Below are 10,751 nucleotides of genomic sequence, written 5' to 3'. Positions count from 1 at the left end.
TCTTCCTTGCTGTGCGCGGGCTTTCTCTAGTTGCGGCGAGCGGGGGCTACTCTTCGTTGCAGTGCACGGGCTTCTCATTGCGGTGGCTTCTCTTGTTGCAGAGCACAGGCTCTAGGCACGTGGGCTTCAGTAGTTGTGCCATGCGGGCTCAGTAGTTGTGGCTCATGGGCTCTAGAGTGCAGGCTCAGTAGTTGTGGTGCACGAGCTTAGTTGCTCCGCAGCATGTGGGACCTTCCTGGACCAGGGCTTGAACCCATGTCCCCTGCATTGGCAGGCGGATTCTTAACCATTGTACCGCCAGGGAAGCCCTCTATTTTATATATGGTAGTGTGTATATGTCAATCCCAATCTCCCAGTTTATCCCTCCTCCCCCTTCCCCCCGGTAACCATAAGTTTGTTTTCTACATCTGTGACTCTATTTCTGTTTTGTAAATAAGTTCATTTGTACCATTTTTTTTAGATTCCACATATAAGCGATATCATATGATATTTAGTATTTTAACTACTGAAACATCACTGCTCTCCCTCAGTGAACGAAACACTTATTTTCCCAGTATTGTCAATAACTTCAGTGACGTGATCATGCTCAGCTGATCCTCACGAGGCCGACAGTCTGATAACAGGTTAAGATGAGAACTATTGATAAAATGCCATCCACCGCCAGGGCTGAGTGACACCCATAGGTAGGACGGTGAGCAGAATTCTTTGACCTTGGTCTCATTTTCCATTATATTTTAACCACCTAAAGTAACTAATTATAAGCAAAATTGGCAATTTACCGATACGTGATTGATTCATCTTAGTCATTTATTTGCTAAAAATATACGACTTAGAACTAATTTATAAGGTTCCTATACCAAATAGCTCGTTGTATTTGCAAGTAACTGTGTACCTGTATACTCCTGGGGAAAACCTATAGTCATAGGGTTCCAAATCTTGTCAAATTATTGCCCCTCCCCCATAACAGTTTACCCAAGACCTCCCAGAGTTACTATGCACATAATTTACTAAACTAGATCAGAGAAAACTCCTTTTACCCCCCTACCTTCCTCGGGCTTTGGACTTGGAGAGTCCATGGCAGAAAATATCACCCATGAGGTTTTGTTTTTGTTTTTACGTTCACTAAATTTACTTTAAAAATCATAAAACGGGGGCTTCCCTGGTGGCGCAGTGGTTGAGAGTCCGCCTGCCGATGCAGGGGACACGGGTTCGTGCCCCGGTCCGGGAAGTTCCCACATGCCGCGGAGCAGCTGGGCCCGTGAGCCATGGCCGCTGAGCCTGCGCGTCCGGAGCCTGTGCTCCGCAACGGGAGAGGCCACAACAGTGAGAGGCCCGCGTACTGCACAGAAAAAAAAAAAAAAATCATAAAACGTTTCTTACAAAAGAGCATTACATTCTGCACACTGCTCTGAATAGATGCCAGGGACATACGGACTATTGTTACTTTTCCTCCCTATCCCACCCCCCCCAAATGTTACAGTGTCCACAAAGCAAAGCGTTCACAATAATTACATGGGGGGATTTTTTTTTTAAACCACCAACAATGAACAAAAATTAAAATTCACTCACTCCTCTGCTGTTTCAAAATTTCAATGTTTTTGCACACCCGCCCCCAACCCCCAATGCTGTTCGTAAGGAACTAAAACATTACATCTGGTGAACAGCAAAGATTTCACTACACCTCAAATGCAGAACACCTATGAAGCAGAGGAATGTTGGCTTTTTAAACAGAAGCTGATAAAAAAAAAAAAATGTAGGACTCCTTCAGTTCTTCACTAGTCTCAGAAAAACTTTCCAGAATACTGCTTCACACTATAAAAAAGAAAATATATCTTGCATTAGAATGCTTCAACATCTGCATACTGTTTCACACTGTTCTGCTCAGCAAATACTGTGCATTCTGTATCTAGTCCCGTGTTCTTTCCTGTAATGGTAACGATCCGATCTTCGGACCCTTCTAAAGCCTCATCAATTTTGATCGAAGCTCCCAACTCATGACAGATCTGTTTAATCCACTGACCACCTTTGCCAATAATAGATCCAGCCAGGTCTTTGGGAATAGTTACTTGTGTAGCAATAATAGGTCCACCAAGATCACCATATGAGCCACGACCCCCTGCATAGGGATAATCATATCCAGAGCCACCCTGTGGTTTATAAGCCATCTGCCGCTCTGATGGGCTCCAGGTATCTACTTCAGAGTCGCCGGTTTCATCAGCACTGAAACCAACCATGCCATCATAACGGTCTCCACGTCTCCCTCTTCTGTCATAGGCCATTAGCTCTCCTCCTCTAGGTGGTGGTGGTGGAGGAAGAAGAAGATTCTGAGCTCTGCCACCACCCCGGCCCCCTCGTCCAGGAGGAGGTGGAGGAGGTCCTCGGCGAGGGCTCTTATCATCACAATCTCTTCTGGATGGAGGCATGGGACGCCCACCCCGACCAGGAGGCCTTCTGTCAAAACCGCCTCTACCCGGCATGGGAAATCCCACGGGACGTTCACGGCCGTCATCAAACATCATTGTAAAACCACCATAATCATAGGTTTCATCGTAAAAATTGGGATCCTAAGGCTGAGCACGTCCTTCGATGGGAGACTCGGATATAAAATCAAGGATGATCTTTATGCACTCTACAACCTTATCAGGCTTTCCTCCAATAAGAACAACTCTGTCAGTGGATTGAGGACAACGTTCCTGGAAAAGCTTGATTGTTGTCTGAGTGTTCCTCGAAGTTCTTTGATTTTAGCGCCTTAGAGCCCCATAATTCCTCCAGCCAGACTCTGATGAATCAACAGTCTCAATTCGCAGTCAAAGTCACTTCCTTTATAGTGTTGGTAATTCAAGCATTCCACAGCATCAGATTCGAGCGGGAGCTGGCTGGTTGCAGTGGGTGATGGCAACCGCAGGCCCTCTTCCAAGGTAGGGATGATTTTCTTCAGAATTTCTCCAATTGTTTCAGTATCAGAACTGATACTCAATATGCACTCGGGGCCACTGCTGTCTGGGACTGAAACACTGGCATTGTAGTCTGTATGGACAGCCTTAATATTCTTGCCTCCTTTTCCAATCACTGCCCCAGCATTCTTGCTCTGAAGCAGAATGCCTAATTCAACCATCTCATCAGTGTTTCTAGATCTTTCAAAAGTTTGTTCCTCTTCCATATCTTTAGCAGGGCACTTACCAAATTCGCCATTGATTTCGGTGTTGGGAAAGGTTTCCTCTGGCTGTTCAGTTTCCATTTTCTTACATTAAAGGGACACACCAATCAGTTATTAAATATATCTATCCTTGCAGGGCAGAACTGAAGTGTTCCGGGCGGGACCAACTGACACCCTAGTGCTGCAGTAGCGGGGCAAGGCTACCGTCCCCATGCTGCCGCGCTGCCTCGGCGGGTCACAGCTAGACAGAGAACGAGCCCACCCACGAGTTTTTGGAGTCTTCATAGACTAAGAATATTTCAAAGAAAAGGAATTACAGAAACAGCACATACACTATGTAGGGCTGTGGCATTAAACCATCTTGTGTGCTCAATAAATGCAGGCTAGGAACAGCCACTCAAGGGCAACCATGGCTTAGAGGGAGATGGGGTAAGGCCTGACCCAGACCACGTGGTCAGTGTTCTCCAAAATGAGTGTCTGCAGAAACAGGCATGGTACTGGCCAGAGATAGGAACGTCCAGAGCTGCTGAACCAAATCTCAACACAGGGAATGATAAACACAAATAGACACATGGGCACACTCATGTTGTCCTCTATCTAAAAAGCCCACTTTCAGGGAACTCCCTGGCGGTCCAGTGGTTAGGACTCCACGCTTCCACTGATGGGGTTCCATGTTCAATACCTGGTCAGGGAACTGCATGGCCCAAAAATTATAAAATAAATAAAAATCATATTTTCATTAAGAGCCTCCTTATCTGGGCTACTTACTTCCTCAAAAGTGTACCAATAGTTACTGTGTTTTGAAAGGGAAGAATTTGGGAATTCCCCAGTGGTTAGGACTCAGTGCTTTCACTGCCTTGGGCCCCAGTTTGATCCATGGTTGGGGAACTAAGATCCCACCAGCCGAGCGGCACAGCCACAAATAAATGAATGAATGAATAAATAAAAGGTAAGAATTTAAAAATTTATTCCCAAGTCAAGCCCGACACTAGTCTGCCATGTCAGTGCTTCCCAGAGCTCACCAGACAGTAAAAACAGGACCCATCACGAGCCTCATTAAGAGCCAGCTGTTCTAGAGACATTGTGCCGTGTGTCAGCAATCGATGGGTCCAGCAGGGTCCTGCATCCTCCCATTGGGTCCAGCGTCCTCCCGTTGTTTCAGGGACAACAAGAGCTAATGTTTTCTAGAAAGCTATGCTTTCACCAAAAGCTGGTCGAAAACCCAGTTTATAGAAAAAGAGAGGCATCATGGGGATATAAAGATGACTACACTAGTTAAGAGTTCTGAGTCTCTCCATTCCCAATAACTATAAACATTTAAGTAAATCAACCTAAAATCTGGTTTCCTTGCCTATAAAATTAAAGGAGTAAGTTATACCTTTATGACCTCTTTTAGCTTGAGGATTCTATTTCAATGTGTACATCTGTAGCTTTGATTGATATCCCAACAGCTAGTCCTTAAAACTGCAGGATCATTTTCTCCTGATCGGCGTCATGGATTTTAAACAGCAGAGAGAAAGGATGCCTGCTTTTGTCCGTTAGAACAGGAAACGTTCGGGTGCTCTTAAGTCCACCCGCTTGGACCACAGAACTGTCTCCACCAACCACCTACCAGGCCAGCACACACCCCCTCCGGCCACCTTCCTGCTTTGGGTCCCGGCTCCCTCGCTCCCGCCGGCTTTGCTCTTGGCCCTGAGCCTTAACAGCTTTGTGACCTTGGGCAAGTTACTTACCTTCTCCAAGCCTGCTTCCTCATCTGCAAGATGGGGATGATGATAAAAGCACCAACACTGACGAGAATTAGGTGTGATAAGCCCCGTAGGGTGCACGGTTTGGTGCCTGGCACAGGGAAAGCATTCAGTGAACGGCAGCGATTACTTCTGATGATAACAACTGCGTGGTTAGAGCATCCACAGGACTCAGGACGTAACAGAAGAGTCTAGGAAGTGCCAGCAAAGGGCCAGTGTTGCCAGGGCCCCTGGTCCCCTCCTCCTGGACCCCTTGTCACTTGTAGACTTGAAGGAATGAACACGCTGACTCCCTGTGCCTCTTCCCAGAAACTCCTCATCCCACAGCCCTGAAGATGGGACAGGAATCTAAGGAAACAGGTGAATCTCTTTCACAAAAAGGAAACTGGTGACAGTGGTTGCCTCCCGGGTGGCTTGGAGCCAGGGATGGGAGACAGACTTTTTACTTTGAATTTTGAACCTCAAGTACATCTTACCAATATTAAAAATTAAACTATTTTTTAACATGTTGATTTTTGAAAACTAAAAAGAGACAATTTGTATTTTTATTTATTTATGGCCGCTCCCCGCAGCACGTGGGATCTTAGTTCCCTAACCAGGGAGGGAACCCATGCCCCCCGCAATGGAAGCGCAGAGCCCTAACCACTGGACCGCCAGGCAAGTCCACAATTTGTATTTTTAAAAGGTTACACTTTCCCTCCGGGGAGCTGGTGAGCTGAAAGGCGAGCTTCACGTGCCTCCCCCGTGCACCCCATAACTGCAGGGCTGTGGGCAGAAGTGGTCTAATCCCCTGACCCAGGATCAGTAATTTCTATCTCCAGAAGTCCAGATGCGGAAACTCTTAGGATTAAAAAAAAGCCACAGATGCAGTGACAGCTCTGGACTCTGCGCAACACTGTTGCACAAGATGAGCCATGTTCACACGGCTTCCAACATACGGCTCGCTCTGGCCACCAGGAGGCTGGAGGCAGCATCTGCTAAGGCTGGGTGGAGACCTAGCGAATCATGCTAATCTAGCAGCAAAAGGTCTGCTTCCAGGGACAAATCAGATGAGCCGGAATCTGGAGGAGTCCCGTGCGGCTCCGACAGCCTGGCTCCAGCCCCGAGTCACACAGCTTTTCCCAGCTCCCCACCAGCCGCGGCCTCAAACATCATCCGTATGGCAGACGCCGCCAGCTGCCCACACCCTGGTCTTGCAGAACCCAGTTCTATTCTGCACCGATTGGCCATATGCTTCGCAGAAGCCTGGAACCCTCCCCACCCCAGGGGTTGAATCCTCACTAGTAATCCAGAGCTTTTAATTCCACTCTCCTTGCCAGTGAGCAGTTACAGAAGGAGTATGATGGGCGTCTACTGCTGAAGGTCTTCTGTGCAGGTTTCCCTTTGCTCTTAAGACAGGACAAACGGAAGAGGGGCTGCCAGCTGCCCCCCTGGTGCCTGCACCCGGGCAGCAATATCCGGATCGGGGGACCAGCTACACAGGGAGCCAACGGTCGTGAGGCCGGGTTGAGACACTGAATCTCCCACCTCTGCGCCTGGGGTTTTGTGAGGTGATAACATTTCCTCACTGTTTAAGCCACCGTGGAGAAGGGGGGACATCAGCTATGTAGGGCCCCAAGTAGTCAGATGCAATCTCCTTCCCCTGAGACGACAGAGTGGGGTACACATATGCACGCACGCTCTCTGTTACACCAAACCACCCCCTGGTGAGTCCTAACTTCACCTCCCCCATCTCCTTGACTCCAGCTCCTTTTGGGGCGTGCCTGCTCTGTACCCCATCTGGATGCACCACTCTGCCTCCACCCCCCAGCAGTACCACTCACTTCCAAGACTGCCTCCTGCAGGAAGAGTTCATCTGACCTTGCCTACAGCTTCCTCCAGTTCTAACACAGAGCGTCTCCTGCCTCGACATCCCTGGGTTGCCCTCTTGGTGTCCACATTCTGAGCACACGTCATTTACAGTGACTGACTGACTGATAAACTGAATGAAAGGATGAGTGAACTGTGTGAACGATGAATGTGTGAGTACAAAGCACCATTTTCCTTCACCTGAAACCTGGGGTTTTCCTTTCCTCTTTTCTTTCTTGTCTTCTTTCCTCATCTTACTTCTCTGTAGAACAAAAGACAAAAATTGAGATATAAGATATTCAGAGCTCAGACTCTGTAGGATGAATAAGTATTTCTAGAGAAAGCCCCAAACGGCATGCCCGCCCGACCTCCTGGGAGTTGCAGATAAGGGAAGGGGATGACGGTGTGGGGATAGCACTTAGACTCTGCACGACGGCCTCCTGCTCTCTACCCCGCAACACACAGCTCCACACAATGACCAGCTCCACTACTGAAACTAGGGGAGGGGCAGCCTTAACAGGTCAGGAGTCACAGCAGAAAATGCAGCAAGTCTAGCCCACAGGAGGCCTTCAACATATGTCCCACCGGAGAATGAGATGACAGAGCATCTTGTGGTTAGGGCTTTGGGCTTATATCTTGAAGTTTTTTATTATAAAAGCAGGATGAAATGTGGATACCAGTAATCACCCCATGTAATGAATTTCATCTGAATGTGCAGACTAAAAAATGTTTGACCTAAAAGTAGCTGTTTTGAAGTGGAAAATAAAATTTTGGGTTGTTTTAGTTTTTACTTTAAAACTCCTATGGTTGGGACTTCCCTGATGGCGCAGTAGTTAAGAATCTGCCTGCCAATGCAGGGGACACGGGTTCGAGCCCTGGTCTGGGAAGATCCCACATGTATCAGAGCAACTAAGCCTGTGAGCCACAACTACTGAAGCCCACGTGCCTAGAGCCTGTGCTCCACAACAAGAGAAGCCACCGCAGTGAGAAGCCCGTGTACCGCAATGAAGAGTAGCCCCTGCTCGCTGCAACTAGAGAAAGCCCGTGCGCAGCAACGAAGACCAACGCAGCCAAAAATAAATAAATAAATTTATAAAACACAAAAAACAAAACTCCTATGGTTGTTAGCCAAAACTCAAAATAGAGGGCCACCAGCAGGAGATTTCCAGACCATCTGCAGAAAGGCCTACTCCATCATACCAGCTGAACCTCTCATAGCTGCTCTTCTGTGTAAAAGCCCTGGGGCCGAGCTTCTGATGAGATGGCAGAAAGAACACTGCGGAGATCACGACCCACTGTGGAAATCGGCAGTGGACCCCCTTGACGGTATGCAAATACAATTCTAACTTAAACCTTTAAATCAGGACAGATATTAAAATTTGCGTTAATGTTCATCATGTAATAGCAAACCGACACTAAAAACTTCTGCAAGATCTTTTATGTTACACAAGAGTAAAAACTGTAGTATATGTTCAGATAGTTAAATGAGCACCAAACACTACAAAGTGTAACCAACATGGTTCTATTAAAAACTCTCTTCAACTATGGCATTCAAGGACAGCAATACAATATTTTCTTTACAAAGCAACCAATATAAAAATCTGCAAATGCCATAAATTCATTTATAGGCTATTATTTTCACATAGGCATGTCATTAGATTCTTTCAATTCTTTCTTTCTTTCAGTTCTTTCCTGAGGTATTTTTTGTGGTTTACTTTTATTGTACTGCTGGATGCATTATCTTTGATCATCCTTTCCTAAAATGATTTTTAAAGACCTGCAAAAAATTTTTATTGCATAGGACACTGTTCATGACACAGAGATCGGGAACTGCAAATATGTGGCACTGGAACAAGCCTTACAAATGTTGCATTTTAAGAATTTTTTTTTTTTTTTACAGTTTGCCTCTTTTAAAAAATTGAAGTTACAGCTAAGAGTTAACTACGTACAGTGAAGCAGTTTGGGAATGTTAGAGATTAGAAAATACGATGAATGATAAAGGGAAAAAAAAAGCCATAATTCTTGCTGGCTTTATATTGTATTGCCTTCAAAAGCAACTGTACATATTGCAATCAGTTCATAGTTTAATATTTCTACTAATCTGTTTTAGGAGAGTAAATGTCTTTCAAGGTTTCCAGTTCCTCTATGAGCTTCTTGTTCTGAACTTCCAGCACTGCAACTCGACTCTCCAGACATTTGACATATTCTTTCTTTCGACGTCGACATTCTTTAGCAGCTTCCCTATAAGAGAGTAGAAGCAAAAGGGCAAAAACAAAACATTTTTTTTCACATGCATGCTACTGACAGGGAGGTTGAAGTAAGCTTGGTAAATGTGATCGTGGTGTTCCAAATCCTGGGACAACATTCCCAATGCGATTCCAAACCCTAAGCCAAACTGGGTTCTGAAGGGTCACAAGCATCCCTTCCACAAGTCCACATGGCAATTAGTAAGACTGCTGCATCTCCTGCCTTGATTAGAGCTCTGGGCAAACAAGGCCCAAGTCAAAGTCACTCTGCTTTACGGCAGTAAAGATCTTTGAGGGCCTTGAGTTCCTCAATGAGAGTCTTGTTCTGGTTTTCAAGCACAGCCACACGGTTTTCAAGACATTTGACATATTCTTTCTTCTTCCTGCGACACTCCCGGGCAGCTTCCCTGGAACCAACACAAGGCAAATGACAACAGGAACAACCTCTCAGCACAATCCAGAGCGGCTTGTGAGTCTCTGCCCCCCAGACTCAACTGCCGGTCAGTCCTTGGGGATGTCCGCACGGAGCCACACAACAGTCGTAACCGAGCACATGCCTCGTTGGGAGGTTACCCTAAGACAGCAGGAACGACGGCAGAGCACAACAATTCGCCCGGCATCCGTTGTAAATGGTGTTTTCTTAGGGCACACGTCCCATGGTCACAGTGACCAGCAAGATTTTCAGTAACCGAAACGATAGGACCACATCCCCAAGTGGAATTTCTACAAAAACATTTACAGATCTTTTCAATTCTCTTAATTATTTTTGTCCACCAAAAGCCACATATTCCATCACAATGAGTTAACTTTATTTGATCAAAAATGATTAGAAAAATTAATCCTTAGAAACCAGTGTCAGCACTGGAGATTTTAATTCTTCAAGACTAAATCTCAGTAAAACAAGATCAATCATGACTGCAAGCCAACAGTTTGTCGGCTAGAAAACAACATGGATAAGAATAACAATAAACAAATCATGCACATTTTCATAAACCAAAATAGAAGGGACTCTGCTTCTGAAAACTAAGGAAGGAGAGAAAAGAGGGTACAGAATACAACGCTCAATAATTCAGATAACTTAAATCCAGAAATGTGAGAACACCACAACTGAAGTCACGGAAAGGACGCGAGAGATGCATCTGCTAACCAGGATTTAAAGCACTGCAGACACGCCCGGAGAAAGGCCAGACCAGCAGCCAAAGCAACACACACAAACAAACAGAGGAGCTGAGTTAGTCATTTTCACACATAACCCTGCCAAAATACAATGGACATGGCCAACATTTTCTTTCTTTCTCCTTCTTTTCAGGGTGGGAGGGGGTGGCTACTACATCATTGAACTCCTCTAGAGAATATACCCTCTGATAACAGCTTTATTTTGGAGTGTTCCTTTGAGAATAACTGCCTTTGGCGTACCCATCATATCAAAAAGCCTACATTGAAACAGGTAATTCAAATATGTATAAGCAAAAGTTGTGTTGAACGTCTAATCGCCAGTTACTGTAATGCCAGTTAGCACTGCTGCAATTCTCGACTAGGAGTGACACATGCAACACATGTGGCCAATTCTGTTTTATTTTTAGGATAGTTGATGCTCACTAACAACTGGTTATCTGGGTTTTCTCTGTGGGAAGCAAGGGTCAGCAGAAGAGAGCCCTTGAAATCCCAATGAGCTGCAGGAAACGATCGAGCCCTACTCCCCAGCCAAGAACAAAGCCATCACCCTGTGAACGTGAAAGGTTCTCAGACTTC

General features: G+C 45.9%; 1 protein-coding gene and 1 pseudogene across 33 annotated transcripts in view; both read right to left on the bottom strand.

Annotated features, from left to right (window-relative positions):
• On the bottom strand, positions 1–4,353 carry LOC101277843 (heterogeneous nuclear ribonucleoprotein K-like; annotated as a pseudogene).
• A 3,475-nt stretch (positions 4,354–7,828) lies between these two features.
• CREM (cAMP responsive element modulator) overlaps positions 7,829–10,751 on the bottom strand; it is a 66,760-nt gene continuing 63,837 nt past the window's right edge. For 13 of the 33 annotated variants that reach the window (XM_033439288.2, XM_033439292.2, XM_049706167.1 and 10 more), the window contains one exon: positions 7,829–8,994. In XM_033439288.2, coding sequence (XP_033295179.1) covers positions 8,850–8,994 — 145 coding nt within the window. In that variant the 3' untranslated portion in view covers positions 7,829–8,849. Of the gene's footprint in view, positions 9,723–10,751 lie in introns of all 33 variants that reach the window. The other 20 variants (XM_033439284.2, XM_049706163.1, XM_049706170.1 and 17 more) reach the window with 3 other exon arrangements.

This window comes from Orcinus orca, chromosome 2 (genome assembly GCF_937001465.1).
Source record: "Orcinus orca chromosome 2, mOrcOrc1.1, whole genome shotgun sequence".
In the NCBI taxonomy this organism is placed as follows: Eukaryota; Metazoa; Chordata; class Mammalia; order Artiodactyla; family Delphinidae; genus Orcinus; species Orcinus orca.
The sequence above is the reverse complement of the archived record's forward strand: the minus strand, read 5'-3'. Positions and strand labels throughout refer to the sequence as shown.